The sequence below is a fragment of the Pleurodeles waltl genome, chromosome 3_1, assembly GCF_031143425.1.
Source record: "Pleurodeles waltl isolate 20211129_DDA chromosome 3_1, aPleWal1.hap1.20221129, whole genome shotgun sequence".
Taxonomy (NCBI): Eukaryota; Metazoa; Chordata; class Amphibia; order Caudata; family Salamandridae; genus Pleurodeles; species Pleurodeles waltl.
The window spans coordinates 1,697,068,696-1,697,085,290 of record NC_090440.1 but is presented as its reverse complement, the minus strand read 5'-3'; the positions used below and the strand labels follow the sequence as shown (position 1 = coordinate 1,697,085,290).

The window sequence follows — 16,595 nt, the reverse complement described above, 5'->3', positions numbered from 1 at the left end:
CAGATGTGCCTCAACTGCTGCCATCACCGTGGTGAAGACTCTGAATGTAGATTCTAATTCAGTGGGAGGACCACAAACGAGTAATGGATGGAGTCTATCACAAAACACAGGTACCTCCTGTGAGTGACTGCAGGAAAATTATGTGAAAGAGATTGAGTGCAGTCTTCAGATTAGGAAGAATGAACTGAGGGAATGTGGGGAATTTCTGTTAGAAGAAAGGGCAAAAATGCTTTTCTAAATGTTGCAAGACCCATTTGTTCATTGTAACAGCCTGCCAGGCCTGTAGATTAAAGATAATCTTATGCCCACAGGCAGGTCATGTTCCCTTGAGGGAAAGCTAAAGTGCTTGGAGGAGGAGGAGAGATGCCAGGCCTGTTCACCCTTGGATCTGTCACGGACTCTGCTCTGCAGAAGAAATTGATTTGGCTGATAGACAGGCTGGAGGAAGGGTGGTGTTAATGAAATGACAGCCCTTTTAACAGCTGAACCTGTGCAAGTCATGAACAGGGGACACCAACCCCAAGGAATGAGCTTTATAGCACAATATCGTTTGAACTTTTCTATTGCCGAGTTTACTTTGTCCCTGACAAAGGCGAGCGCCATCAAAGGACATATCCATTAAACTGACGTGAATACCACCCAATGAGCCAATCAAGCAGAGCCAAGTGTGGTGTCTGACTGGCACTGAATGCCCCATAGCTCTAGCCACTGAACCCATGGTGTTCGGGCCTACTCGTAGGACATGTTTTGCTGCATGCTGTCTATCTTGGACTACACTTAAGCAAAATTGTCCTTCAGGTGGTCTGGGCAACTCAGCACTGCCATCTGTTGCATCTCCCTGTGGCGCTTGATTGCAGATCACCAAAAGGCATATGGCATTCATGGACCTAAGCGTCATATTTCTTGAGTAGAATACTTTATCGCCCAAGACATTCAGGCTTTTTTTTGGATTCCCAGTCTGGAGGCGCATTAAGAAAAGACTGATTTGAGGAATATGATGCCTGCAACACAAGGCTCTCTAGCGAAGGAGCACCAAAATGGCATGTGGCAAGGCCATAACCTGTGCCAGAAACCTAAGATAAACTAGAGGAATCAACAGCATTGGAAAAGGTACGGAAACTGATGTAGCCCCTTCTGCCAGAGTGATGTCCACCAGCTATGGCTCCAAAGAAGAAGAATGTGCTTGAGGGGGAATGACGTGGAGACAGTGTTGGGAACTGCATGTCAGTGTTGAGTCCTTCTGCCTTGTGCTTCTTTTTGGCCTTCAATGATCTGAATTAGGGAGACTTGGGGCATGAACTGCAGTGTGAACAACGCTGAGTCCACCATCTGTCACGCATACATGCACTAACACCCTTTGGTCCTACTCATTGCTGGCTTTTGAGTAACACGAGGCTGCAAGCTTGAAAGACTTAGAATGCTGTTTCGGTACCACGCACCATAAACAGACCTCATGGGAATCTGATGGATATCTGTCCATGACAGGAGCAGCAGGGTGTACACCCTGACTTTTTACATAGTGACTTTTCACAAGCAATATAAAAAGGGTGACATTTTGAGTGAAAAACTCAAGGAGATTAGCTATAAAATGGTGTCAAGAAAAAGAAAAAAAAAAAGAGTACTGCCATTAGGGCACTAGGTGGTGGTTTAAGCGCTCCAGTAAAACCCTTTCTGGACAGTAAGTGATGTTGACACAGGAGTCAACATCACCTACAGGTGCAGGAGAGGTACTGTGATATTTCTGGATTCAGACTGGCACCTGTGAATATTCAGAAGTTGAAGAATCTACAGATAGATGTATCCAGTGTAATGTACCTGAGCTGCAAGAAAAGGAGAAGAGAGGTGTGTGGAAGATACAGTAATCTGACATGATGTGTACCTTCGGAGCACTGTCTTCTCAGATTTTTATTCTGCACTATTTTGACCTAGTATTCTGCTAACCAGCAGCCAGAAAAAGGCACAGTGGGTCTTGGGATAAGAGGGTTACCGCCACACTACAAATTTCGATATTGGGGGTGCAGAAACTTTTCATCAATGTTCCAGAATTTTCCCATTCAACCAAGCAGATTGCCACAAGATGGCCAGGATAGACTGGTGTAGGCCTTGGCGAGCACATGGCATTAGTCTGGTCTTTTCAGAGTAGGAGCTAATATGGAAGGCTGCTGGAAAGCATCAATGAAGAGGACCCAAGTGGACCATGCGTCCTAGTGATACCAATGCAATGGCAAAATTCAGAGCCGTGAATGCAGAACACAACTATACTTTTACTGCCCGGCACAGGGGAGACCAGGAACTGGAGTGTCCATATCTGAGGGTGGTGTGGGTTATGAAACAAGCCTGTGAATGTGAATGACACCAAGACAAACATGTTTTGGTCCAATATAAGTCCAACATGGCAAATAAGTTCCAAGAAGTGTTTGGCCTTACCTGGACACATCACATAATCTTCTGGGGCTAGATTTGGAAAAAAGAGGGCCAGTGTGTAACAGGAGAGCTGAGGGCATGGGGTGGAATCAGACTCGCAGATAAAAGTAGACAAGTCATAAATACTGATATAAACAGACATCAATGGGAGTCAGTAAGTTGGAGGGACATAACATGATTATGGGCAGCACAGTCACAAACTGACCCGTTCGATTTGACAACAAGAATCTCCCACCTTACATTTTCAGACCAACAAATGTTCCATAGTCTATTTTCAGGCAACTGCGACACACCTAGAACCACCAAGGAGAATGTAGGGGACTTGGAGCCTGTGCATTGTCTCTCCAGGCCAGCACCAAGCAGAATGTAGAGAGTTTCTCATGGCTGACAATTGGTGCAGTGAAAGTCCACTGAAATGCACATCATCTTGTAGATGCTTCAGCTGGACAATTCTAGTACTGAAGGAAATAAAAGCATCAGCTAGGAGATAACACCACTGACAAGTTTGGAGGCTGGAGTAAAATGAAAAGCAATGAGACTAACTCTACAGAGCCATTGGTATCGCCTGCATCAACCTTTCAGCCTCCACAGGGCAGTGTGGATAATCCTGCTTTGGCAGCACCATGTCCTAGGCAAAAGCCAAATGTCAGCAAATGCCCTCAAAGTACATACCGATGCTCCAGAAGCAAGAAAATGAAGACAATCAGTCCAAATAACCACAATCTCCAAAGTGCTAAACTGTGGAGCTCTCAATCTGGTATCACAAGAAGATATTTGGCAACTGCTGCAAGAATTTAAAAAAAAACAACAACAAAACTTTACAACTCTGAAACTACACCGATCCGAATGACTCTGTCTCTGATCTAAACAGTTATTTGCTGAAAGGTGAGACCGCATAAGTGGAACAACTTATGATGTTCTTAGTAAACAGGCACGTTACTATGATGCACTGGAAGCCAGGGTATCAATTTTTGAAAGCCAATAACAAAACCTGTTTGGCAAGGTTTGTGAGGGACAAATCGGTTCCCGGAGGAACAACCTACACATCAGAAAGCTCACCAGCTCAGTGCCTGATGCAGCTACTGACATTTCTATTGAAGAACATTACAGAATCTTCTGTGAATACAAGACGATTAATGTTATTCTACTGCAATCAAGAATGGACTCCCTGAGCCCAGAGGAAGTGCATTATCTGGGAGTGTGGGTCACCCGTGATTATGATGATCTCATTAGGAGCAACTTTGGAACGGCGCTAGAAAAGACGAAAACACGCATACAGCTCTGAATCAGTCTTCCACTTTCTCTGATAAGATAATAATCTTACAAAGATTTTTGTACCTCTTTGCAAACCTTCCGGTTGCAATACCACTACACCTATTTCAGCAAATTCGGCAGACTCATCTGCAGTTCATCTGGCTTAGAGGGCACCCTAGCATATGATAGAATGTGTAGACCAGACCGTTGCACTTGGAGGGACTGGCACTTTCGGACTTTCATATATATCATTTGGTTGCAAAAGCCCATTATATAAAATATTGGTCTGTGACCCGAGAGGAGCCATTGCATGTTTGGGCAGGACGTGCTATATAGCTAGAGCACAGTCCTTACTGGGGAGACTTGGTGCTCGCCCATGTGTGGCTTGACAAGATGATGTGGATGTTCTCGTGACTTTGTGGCACACACGGTGGAAGTTGGCTAAAGGAATGAAACCTGCTGTGCCTTACTTACCAGTTCTGCCACTTGCGGATAACATGCTGCTCTCCTGCCCACGTGGGAGAAGCCCTTTAAGGCCTTACTAGGCGGTAAGAGACTACTGCCATTGGGAGAGCTCTTTAAGAATGGTGTATTTATGTCGCTCAAGAACGTTTGTGCCTGCTCTGGAGCAACAGCATTGGCTCTTTTCCGTTACCTGTGATCTGCAACTACAGCAGGCATAACTGGATTTTCTGCAGAATCGCCTGAGATGACACTCCTTATGTAGGTCGTGTTGACATGGGACATTCTATTAGCTTCCTATATGCGACTTACATGATGGGCACCATGAGCACGCTCGCTAGGCCTACACGAAAATGGGAACACTCCCCGGGGTATGACCTTACCAATGAAGCCTGGGCACACTGCTGCGCACAAGTGAAGAACATGGCACTCCATTATAAACATAAGCTGATACACTTTAAATAATTGCATCAATACTATTACACTCCATAGCGGATAGCTAAATTTGGAGGGGAGGAATTGAAAGTGTGAGATGTGGTGCATTATAAGCTGACTTCTTACATATGGCCTGGCCATGTCCGTCACTTACAACATACTGGCAGCAACCCTAGATGTCACCATCGAACCCTGGCCCCATACAGTGGTGCTGGGGAACACCTAGTAGATTTCCTCAGCCTGCTGGCAGCTTGTTACCAATCTTTAGTTACTGGCTAAGAGACGAGTCGCCCTGCTCTGGGAGCAGAGGAGGGTTCTGACGACAGAACAGCAACTCTTAGATGCAGTGTACTGTCAGGATATCGCTGAGAAGTACTCTGAGACTACATCCTTCAGCTAGACCTACAGATATTTGGACTGCATTTCAGGCCTATCTTTGCACTATGGAAAACACCTTCTCCCCTGCCTGCCAGACTCCGTACTCACAAACGCAGCTCATGTAATGAAGTAGGATAATACACTGGAAGCTGACTGTTTGCTTATTGGTGAACCCACGCAATCATCTCAATTTTCCTCCCATGATATGTTACTGCACATTGGCTTTGTTTTGCACCTATTGCTGTATTAATTTGCACAGCCTAATAAAAAATAATAAAAGAATGGACTTCTGACAGTTATACTCAGAGTCCATCAGTAAAGAATACAGATATTCTTGCTGCTACTCGCAAGAAACAAGCCATCACCTTTGGAGTGAACAAGACATTCTGCCTCTCATTACATATTACTACACGATGTCTTTGTGTTGCAACTATTGTTGGTAACATTTGCAAAACCTAATTATTATTTTTTTTTTTAATAAAAGAATGGACTCCCTACGGATATACTCAGAGTCCATCTGGAAAGAGTAAAAGGAGATTCTTGCTGCTACTCACAAGAAACGAGCCATCACCTTTGGAGTGACCAAGATCGCTATGTGCCAAGACATACTGCCTGCATTACTAGTCAAGAAGAGACGTTTCTGGGACCTTAACTAATGAAGATTTCCTCTATGCTTAGCCTCTAGGTACAATAAACTAACATCTGTTGCTTAAACAGTTAGGTGCTACATTCCTTTGAACTTCCAGAGGTGGACATGGAGGACCATACTGTACACAAGCTAGCCGAGAAATGGAAGACAGATAATAATAAACATAACAAAAGAGGAGACTGAGAAAGTAACTGAAAGAAAGCAAAAGGTCATCTTTAAGCGAGCCAGCCATGAATCAGTCAATGAGTAAGGTCAACCCATGATGGGTCTTTAAGTCTGGAATGGCATTAAAAGTCTTTAGAACTAATTAGCAGAACTCATTCCAGTGCATTAAACCCACATACCTAATCTTGATGTAGACTCAACTGTTAAAGCAACCTGGATCAAGCATCCAGTGTCACTAGTCCTTATGTAGACTTCTTACAGAAGTCCACAGTTTATTATTGCTGAATTTGTATAACTGACTAGTTTTTCTCAAGTGGAGGAAGCGTTGTCGGGATGGATTTGAGGAGTGTAAATGGAAGCTGCCCTGCAACTCTGAGTTCAGGGTTTCCGAATATTCTTACTTATTATCCAACTTTTATTGTCTTTTCTGCTTCCCTCCTTTTGTCTCACGGTTCTTTCTTGAGCAGTAGTCCATTTTTTATACATTCACACTCAACAAAATAGATGGGTCTCCACCCTCTCAGTGCTTGGCAGGTACTGTGTAATGCCTGCCCAGGACAGGCATTCAGCTCAAAAACAGACTACTGAGAAATGTAAGTACTGCCAGAGGTGGGTCTAGCACTTCTGAGGCCCACTGCTCAAGTATCATCACTTTTAGGGCCTTCAGATTCTTTTTAGTTTAGTTGTCAGAAAGGGAACTATTATATTACATACAGACTCTTACATTAAGTGAAAAAAACGTTCAGCAAAGTAACTAAATTAGAAGCCAAAGAACGGTAGGGTCACAATGTGTTTTTGTGGGTACAGTTCCTATTAAAGCCATCATAGTCATACAGCTTCCAAAAAATACATCAGTGGTTTTACTGCGGATGCAGATGAGGTAACACACAGAGTCAACTCATTAGTGGGCAAAGTATTTTGCATCCATATCTTGGGAGGTAATTTTTACGATTTCACTGAAATTTAAGGCTACCGATTTCATAGTCTCAACTATGAGGTATATGCAACAGAGAAACCAAGGTCCACCGTTAGAGACAAGGTACAAAAATTCTAAAAGGTTTGGGCCATTTGTATATAGAAAATGTTGATTCTATCTCTGTTCCTCCTCAGCTAAACTAATCATGTCATCTCGTGTACGCTCAGTTGAATACCAATCTGTTCCTGTCCTCCCAGCAGGAAAGTGTATGGGGACTGAAATTAAATCACCTTACCTGTTCTCCAACCAGAAACTGTAAGAGCATTGTAATTGTAAATTGTGTTAAAAAAAAAACAACACACAAAAAAGAGTGGCAATATGAAAGCACTTGAGAGAAAAGCAGTGCAGAAGCCAACAGTAGGAAGTTACTGAGAGTAAGAGAAAGAGGTTAAATTCACATATTGGGCACGAATAAGGGAAATGGTGAGGATGCACATCTGCTCAGGGGACGAAGGTGTGGCCGCACGTAACTCACAACTGCTTGTTTGGTTCTGGATGTACACACTCTAAAGTTATGTTACACAATTTATAGAGCGCATGGCTACCCTTGGGTTTCCCGGCGCTACTAAACCCTAACCACAGAGGGGAAGAGAGTGATACACAACAAGAAAGGAATAAAAACAACTGGACCTAGAATAACCAAGTTTTCAAGGCCTTTCGAAATTCCAGTTCTTGCTCCATCAGCCGGAGATTAAGAGGCAGCGAGTTCCACAATTTGGCTCCTAAAAACATCAGAGAGGACCCACCCCATCTTGCTTTCTTTATTTTCGGTACAGCTACTAAAGCAAGAGTCGTGGATCTCAAATCTCTATTCGGCCTATAAAAAGTGGCCAAGTTCCTAAGGAGCATAGGTCCTCTATCATGCAAAGACCTGTGGATATGACATAGAGCCTTAAATTTGATCCGCTGTACAACAGGCAACCAGTGCAAGGAGGCCAATCCAGCTTTCACAGAAGAACTTCTTGGGATGTTCAGTAGTAAACGAGCCGCAGCATTTTTAACTCTTTGTAATTTCTTTTTAACATATACTGGGGAACCTAGAAAAAGGCCATTCCCGTAGTCTAGCCTTGAAAGAATAACAGCTTGCACAATGAGTCTTCTAGCCAGTGCTGGAAGAATAACAAAAATCTTCCTAAGAAGTCTCAGTAAGGCAAAGCAAGTAGTAGATATGTTCGTAGCCTGCAGGTCTAGCGTCAGAAGGGGATCCAGACTGATCCCCAGGCTCTTCACATGTTTTTTGGGAGGAGGGAGCTCACTAAGTGCCGAAGGACAGGTGCGAGAAATGCCAGGCTTTGGTTCAGGGCCCAGTATCATGACTTCCGTCTTCTCCTCATTTAGTTGCAATTTACTCTGAGTCATCCAGCTTGAGACCGCTTGCATACAAGTAAGGAAAGCGGCTCCTTCTGAGGTCTCATTAGCAGAAAAGGAAACCACCAGTTGGGTGTCATCAGCATAGGACACTAATGCTAACCCAAATGATTCCACCAAAGAGGCCAAGGGAGCCATATAAATGTTAAACAGTGTCGGACTAAGGGCAGAGCCCTGAGGTACACCACACCTGCACTGTAGGTTGTTTGATAGGAACGATCGATCTAGGACCTGAAAAGACCTGTCCTGTAGGAAGGAAGTAAACCAGGCAAGTGCCTGTTCCTTAATTCCGAGGTTCCTCATTCTCTGGATCAATACCTGGTGGTCTACTGTGTCAAAAGCTGCGCTCAAGTCCAGCATAATAATCACTGTGGTGAGACCCTGGTCAACCCGCTTTCTAGCCTCTTCCGTAACTGCAATTAATGCAGTTTCCGTGCTGTGACCAGTTCTAAAACCCATCTGAGTGGGATGGAGCAACCTATTCTCTTCTAAAAAGGTAGAAAGTTGCCAATTGATGTATTTATCCAAAATTTTAGCAGGGGTGGGCAAAAGGGAAATGGGTCTAAAATTCTTCAACACTGTCGGGTCAAGAGAAGGTTTTTTTAAATAGCGGTTTCACTATAGCATGCTTCCAAGAGCTATGTACTACTCCTTTGGAAAGAGAATCATTAAGTAAATGTGTCAGCATAGGAACAATAACTTCCGCCCCCTGCACAAATATGTGAGGAGGGGCAGGGTCCAGGGGGGATCCTGATTTCAGGGCACTCAAGAAATTTAACACTTGAGTTTGTGAAAGAGGGTTAAGGTGAGAAAGACAGGCTGTATTAACACCATTAACAAACTCCTCCTCCTTCAGTGAAAGTTGATGTAACATGAATGGGAGCTACCCAGCATAAACAAAGGAAGTCTGAGAAAGGTAAAGCCTGCGTCATTAAATGAAAGAAGCTAAGGGACTATATTCCACTTTCATTAGGACCATTATTATTGCTTATTGGCTGGCTAATGAAACAGGAGTGCTTCGGATTATGAAGTTTATAAAGCATACTTGCCAGAGGAGCTATATTTTGGTAGTTTAAGCTCTAACCTGATAAAAGCCTTGAATAATATGAAAGGTATAGGGTCACTATACAGCATGTGATCTAGCGCATGCCAAAAAGAAATTTGCATCCACTATATTGATCTAACCTCCTTTTCGGATAGGAAAAAGATGAGGAGTTCAGAATCATAAATATACTTACCATAGGAAGAAGCAAAAGGGATATTTTTGTAATTCAACATTGTAGGTCTGGATAATGGTGAAAGGAGAACCCCTGAATAATACCAGATTCTATGCTCATATAGCTTGAATATAAGATGTTGCATTTTTTCTGTTTATGGGCCATTGAACTAGGACGCTGGTGAGCAGTCGTACCTCTATTTATAGGGTCTCGGTTGATCAGTTTCTTTAACGGATATTGCTACTCGACCAAAAAGCATACCACCACAGTCACATACTGTGGTGTTATCTATAAGCAGAAGTACCCTGTGAAGCTGTATTACTCAATTCTGATTAGTCTTTAGGGGTTTTAAGGATTTGGAAATACAACTTCGGGTATCAGTACATTCAAATTGATCGCTAATGCTCCCAATCCTGGTTTTCGTTGAGCATTCAACATTGCCTAAGTCTTGCCTACTACTAATCTGATTGTTTTGTAGTCAAATTTTACAATTATTATGTGATGATCCACCATGACTTTAAGGTTTGAGTAGCTACTATTTTGTTCCGAACATTGGGACTTTTTAGAGTAATTCATAGGAAAGTGCATCAAAAAAGAATGAAAAGAAAATAATTTTCACTCAATCGCAGGCCACATCTGTCAGGTTTTCCTATAAATCCTATACAGATGTTCATGGTGTAGGAACAACTATGGACTGTGGGAAATTGCTAAGAGGTAAAATAAGCGATACCAAAGAAGGTGTGACAAGAGGGAATCTACAGGTAGGGGGGAGCAAGCACAAATTATACTGTGTTGCTAAATTTTGGGTTTGTCTAATGGCTGTAAACACAAGGTAGTCATCAGACCAACTCCATCTCTTTCCACCTTACCTGCAGCTTAAATCACATCATATTTTCCGGGCCTCATTATACAGAGCTATGCTTTCTCCACCTCAATCCCAAGATTATATATAAATCTTGCTCATCTTCCTCGTTCTCTCTTAGTAATTAGCTCTCATAGGTCCTCATTACCCAGAGTGATAACTTCAGATGAAAGTCCACGTTTCACAATGCTAAGCCTTCCGGGCTTGGAATTATCGGGTCCTCAAACTCCAGACCAGATAAATATGGGGCCATCTGTATGGCTGCAGGGACTGTGGCTACCATCATAACCTGGTCTCCACCCATCCCCAGCAGTACGTGGGGGATCAGGCAGTGCTCCACCCAGACAGGCATAAATTTGCCCTGCATCCCTTTCTTCCTAACTTAATCCCCACCAGCCCTCCCGCTGACAATTTTTGCCTAATCAGAAAGTTATTCCCTATTACGGGGGAAACCCATAATCGTTGGACTTTGGTGCCAGGATACCATCCTGAATCATAGATTCTAGCCTCCACTACCTGGGTATCCCAACACCAAATTCCACAATGCTTGTAAGGAGGGCCACAATGGTCCCAGAATATCAATATTGACTCATTTTTGGTTCTTTTGACATCCCCATATTTCCTTCTATGATTTAGCCATCATTGTCTAGTATCCTGCCCTTTCTCTTCTGGTTATCCTGCTCTTTTCGATCAGTTGTCCATTATTATCTTTACTCTATTGAAGCTCCCTCTCTTCTCTGCCTGTCTTGTATGACCACTCCTCTGCTACCTATTTATCCCTGTATAACCACTCGTCTGTGAGCTGTTTATGTTTTTTTCATTTAGACACCCTTTCTTCCTACACAGGTCCCAGCCCCTCCTTAGTGCTCTCTGTCAATGGTCCAGTATTTCTTCAACTCCCATCCCCACATATCCAAAAATCCACAATCCAATCATCAACTGCACAGGACTCAGATCATGCAGAAGACTTCACAACCTTAGTGTGTCAACAGTCTCACCTTGATATGCTCATGCAACTGAGCTTCATGCTGCCGTGAAAGCTGCTCGTGCTGTCGCTGGAACTCTGCAATAAGCAGCTGCCGTTGAATCTGCTGCTTCTGCTTCAGTGCCATGAGTTCTTGCTGAAGTTGCTGTTCACGAAGGGTAGGCTCTGGCATGGAGAACTGATGGTCCAGGCGGAGATCCATTGGCACAGTACTGGGGGAGAGTTGCAAAGGCAGTGCTGTGGCCACGTCAGCTGTAAAATTAAAATTAAAATAGCTAAATCAAAAGTGTTATGTGGAGTGGCAGGGCTAGTGGGAATTGAGAAGATGGTGTGTTCAGATGGCTGGGGTTAGTTTGTAGACAACTACAATTCAATTGTAAACTTAAAAAGATCTCTGCCTCCCCAAACGTGCCACACTCATTCACCTTGCACATTTATTCACCATCACGTCTAGAAAACAAAAACTTGACGTGCACTAGCAGCCCTTATCCCCAGAATCATCACTCCTTCTAATTGAACAAAGATATGTAGAATCACCACTCCCTGTACATTTCCCTAGAAAGAAGGATCATAAAGACTCCACTCATCAGGCATGTAAGTGACACCACTTGCACCTCATTAAGGCACAGTCACACAAAGTGCACCTTCTAGAGAAGGATCACATTACTAGCTTCTCCAGGAGATATGGTCACATCAACTTTTCTGGGAGGGAGGAATAGGTGTCTTGCAACACCTGATAGGCACAGCCATGTCCCTTGCATCCCAAGATGGCAGGGGCGTAACCCTTGCATTTCCGGCGATGCAAGGTCAGACCATTCAGCCCAACTGAACTCCCACCATCACACCACGTGTGCCCACAGGAGGAAAGTTAACACAACCCTCCCTACCCTCTCAGTAAAGAGATACTCACACAACAGAGTCTCTGAGAAGGAAGCTCACACTCTACAAGTGATACATTTGCTGCCTTCATCCTTAGATACGGAGTGGAAACCATACCCATGATCACTACGTAGATTTGCACTAATAGCACCTCTCAGAAAGGTGCGCCCAATACGTGAACTGCGAGGATGCAGCTCTTGCCATCTACATCCTGACGAATGAAGCTTCCCACCACCTACACCCCACGAACTGTGCTCACAAAGCACATAGCCCCACAAAAATGGGCATACGTAATGTAAAACTTCAGAGGTGACTCATTCCACTTCCACATTAAGAAGGGGCCCTCTCAGAGAGAGCTCACATCACATGCAGTTATGGCAGAAGGGCCCATATCAGCTCAGTAGCCTGTAAAAAGACTCACACTACGTTCACTTGTTGGAGGGAAGTTCACAACAGCTACTTCTCCAACAGACTGGGTTACATACATTTGCTTGCAATTCCAAACACATGAATTCGCTTATAGAAGGTGAGTGCAGCACATCCATTATGCACCACGTTAAGACATAGAACCTATAGATGTACAAAGGCACCACTAGAGAATGTCTGCCCATTAGCACATATTTGATATGAATAGAAGGCATTGTAAAAAATGCTTAATTGCCATTACCTTCTCTATGAGTTAAAAAAAAAAAGTGGCAGAGGTACCATCAGTTATCAGCTCATGTTAGGGCATGAATACTAACAGATGGGACCGCCTCAGTGCTGGTCACCACCCAAGGAGACAGAGTACATTGTTCATTCAGCTCCATCATCGTTCTGTAAACACCACATTTTACTTGCCATTCACGCTGTCCTTGGAACTCTCGAACAGTAACGTCATACTCTGTAGATTTCAGTTAATGGCACTTTGTTTTTTTCACTCTCGTGGCTCTCGCAGACAATGAACTGGCAAAATTGTCAGGAACAAATTTTGTATTGCACTGCAATTTGTTTTCAGGTATAACAATAAAGCAGTTCAGAACGCTCATGCACATAATAACCCTAGTACCATGCATATGCTTTTTTCAGGAGGCGCACAGACTTGGGAAATTTATGTAAAGCAGCACCCCCTGAAGAACCCATTCCTGCCTGGAAGGATGCTGGCATATGAAGACATACTTAAGATCAGGGTACTCAAAAATATGACCTAAAAGCTCAACAAGGGCAAAGAGGCCCACTGACTGCTGTACACTGTTTGTTGAGGCTCTATAAAGCTAAGCTGATTCACTGCTCTGCTGATCAAGTACAGGAAACAAGGGCTGCACTACTAGTTGTAACTGCCCACCGTATTTGCCGTGAAACATCTCTTTAATATTGTCACCGGTGTGCTGAACTACCTGCACTGAGGGTCTGTGGTTGGGATAGGGAGGAGCACGCTGTGCGACATAGTGAGCCAGTACACTTCGTTTTCCACTCAATCGATATCCATCAGCTAGGCGGAGAGGAGGATTTGGTCACTCATGGGATGTCAAAGTGCTTTCTCACCCATTCTAGTAGCAAAGAAAACATTAACGGCGAGGCTGGAGGAGAAAGTCAAGCACTGGTAAGCCAATAGGTTTTGCCTATGTGAAAGCTATTGGCTTAGTCAATGTGTTTTAGCTAGGTTATACAGCATGGCTAAACATTAGTGGCGTAGCAGAGTACAGCAGCACAGACAAGAGTGGAGTGGTACAGGGTAGAGTGGCCTAAAGAGCAGAGGAGTGCTGTAGAGTGGGATGGAGTGCCGTGGCATGGAGTGGGGTGAAGGGGCTCAGAGTTGAGTGGTACAGAGTAGAGTTGAGTGGTACAGAGTATTTGAGTGGAGTAGAGTTGAGTGGCATAGACTGGAGCGGCAGAGACGAGTGACAGTGGAGTGGCAGAGTGGCACAGAGTGGAGTAGAGTGACAGAGTGAGGTGGAGTAGCGTAGAAAGGAATGAAATGTGTTTGAGTGGGTACTGTGGAGTGCCGTGGAATGGTGTAGAGTAGAGTAGCTTACAGTAAAGCTGAGTAGTGCGGAGAATAGAGTGACGTGGTGTGGAGCAGAGTGGTGTAAAGGGGAGCAGAGAGAAGTAGGGTGCCATAGAGTGACACTGTATGGAGTGGAGTGGTGTAGAGCAGAGAAGCGCAGAGCGAAGTGGTGTAGAGTGAAGTGGCAGAGACTGGAGTGGAAAGGCATAGAGTAGATTGGTTAGAGGGTAGTGGAAAAGAGTGGAGTGGCACATAGTTGGCTTGAGTGGCATGGCATACAGTGGAACAGCATAGAGAAGAGTACAGTGACAGAATGGAGTGGCGTAGACTGGAATGGAGTGGCACTGAGTGGAGTAACATGGAGTGGCCAGAGTAGTGTTGAGTGAAGTAGCTAAAAGTAGACTTGTGCAGAGCAGAGTGTCGCAGTGTGGAGCAGAGTGGAGTAGAGTGCCATGGAGTAGCATTGTTTAAAGTGGAGTGGCGTAGAGTAGTGTGGCTTAGAGAGGTGTAGAGTAAAATGGTGTAGAGTGAAGCGGTGTAGAGTGAAGTGGCATATTAGAGTGGAGTGGCGTAGAGTAGATTGGTTAGAAGGGAGTGGAGTAAGCTAGCAGAGTAGAGTGGCACAGAGTGGAGAAAGCTGGCAAAGAGTCGAGAGGCATAGAGTGGAGTGCCAAAGGGTGGTGTTCCATAGAGTGGAGTGGAACAGTGTCCTGGAGTGATAGAGTGGGGTGGACTAACACAGGGTGTCATGGACTAGAGTGTCATGGACTACAGTGAAATGGCGCAGAGTGCTGTAGAATAGAGTGAAGTGGAGTAGAGTGCAGCAGCACAGAGAAGGGAAGAGAGGCGCAGAGTGGAGTAAAGTGCAACGGAGTGGAGTGGAATAAGTGCAGTAGATTGGAGTGCCACAGAGCAGCATTGTGGGGAGCAGCCCGGCTTAGAGTAGAGTGGGGTAGAGTGGCGTAACGTGAAGTGGTCTGGAGTGTTGTAGAATGGCAGAGAGGAGTGGAGATGAGTGGACTGGAGCAGAGTGGAGTAGAGCAGAAAGGTGTGGAGCAGAGGAGGGTGGGGTGGCAGAGTGAAGTAGAGTTGAGTAGTACAGTTGTGGATGTAAGTAATTAAAGCTTTACAGATGGCACACAGGGAGAAAGTAACAAAAATAAGAAGTCGTATGCCTTTGTTAAAAGTAGGAAAGCACATTGCACATCCTGGAATGATACCGAAACACTTATAGTAAATATGGTGTATTGCAAAATGACAAGGATGGACACGTGCTTGGTCCATGCTCCTGGGAGGAACTAACACACTAAAGGAAGGGAAGCCGATGGAAGCTAAGCAACAGAAAGACTGCAAATGAGAGTGACAATGAAAACAACTGATGGCATGCTGTAAGCGAGTTGTACACCCACTGAATCGTAAATGAGTCTCACAGCACAGCCCATGAGCTGTGTAAGCGAGATTTAAGAACCTCAAAGGCAAAGTCACAGAAAACCTGATTAGTTGGGATGTGCACTGAAAAAGTGTAAATTATGGCACATAGGCTGAGGGCCACTGTAACACTGATACTTGGAGGCACAGTGCCACTAGTAAAGAGTTTAATTGTGGCAAATATGTGGCAATGATATACATATTATGGGTGCCTAAATCACCGATATAAATACTAGGAACAGTTGTGGCACATATTAGGTCACGTATGGGTCATATTTAGACACAGATAGCATGATCTCCACTGGGGGCCAGTAGCTGGACCAAGACCTAAGGTACAAGGGCCACAGAGGTCTCTCTCTCTCTGCTTTTCAATAATGTATTCAGATCATCCAAGAGAAAATTTGAAGGGAGTATACTGGGGAGCATGGGAGTAAACGCTGTAGCAGTAATCACAGGGTATCGGACTGGTGAGGCAACTTCTGATCTCGCCGATTCCTGGGCAGATTAGATTATGTGCGTCTGCAATGGAATTTACAATTTGTAAGCAATGGACAACCTATGGAAAACACAGTCCTGCTGAGATGGGAGTCTGGTTCCAGGATGGACTTTTGAGAGTCCTATGGTTGCAGCCGGAAGACAGGCGCTGTGGCCAGTTCCCAGTTCTCTAAAATGTGTATTGGAAGACTAGGCTGCAGGGTCACGTATTCCTTAGTGCATGTGCTTCCGGAATTGAGACAACCTACAAACAAGATTGGTGCTATGTTCAGCATTGGTCAGTCATTTGCCCGGTTCCTCTGTTTCCTTATGTGTCTCTTGTGTTTCAGAGGGGATTATTGGCAAGTGTAAACATTTAGGGAGACATGCCTCCTGTGCTTCTTTTTCTGCTCACCACTAACAAAGTAGTATTCCCCTTCTAAAAAAACATCTGCAGCCACGGACGCCAGGGCTCCATCATGAGGTCAGTGAAGGAGATAGGAGAAAGGTCAACCCCATCATATCACAATGACTCTGTGACAGAGAAAGTCTACAGAAGGAAAAGGGGTGGATTCCCCAGTGCATTTTCCAGACTGGGTAGAGGCCCCCGGCCAAGCATTGAACACATAGGTTATAGGGTTACCAATGTGAA

The 16,595-nt window shown here is 44.4% G+C and overlaps 1 protein-coding gene across 11 annotated transcripts in view; it reads right to left on the bottom strand.

Annotated features, from left to right (window-relative positions):
- Positions 1-16,595, bottom strand: part of HDAC4 (histone deacetylase 4) — a 1,159,747-nt gene that overhangs the window by 557,339 nt on the left and 585,813 nt on the right. For all 11 annotated transcript variants that reach the window (XM_069225509.1, XM_069225507.1, XM_069225510.1 and 8 more), the window contains one exon: positions 11,189-11,427. In XM_069225509.1, coding sequence (XP_069081610.1) covers positions 11,189-11,427 — 239 coding nt within the window. The remainder of the gene's footprint in view (positions 1-11,188; positions 11,428-16,595) is intronic.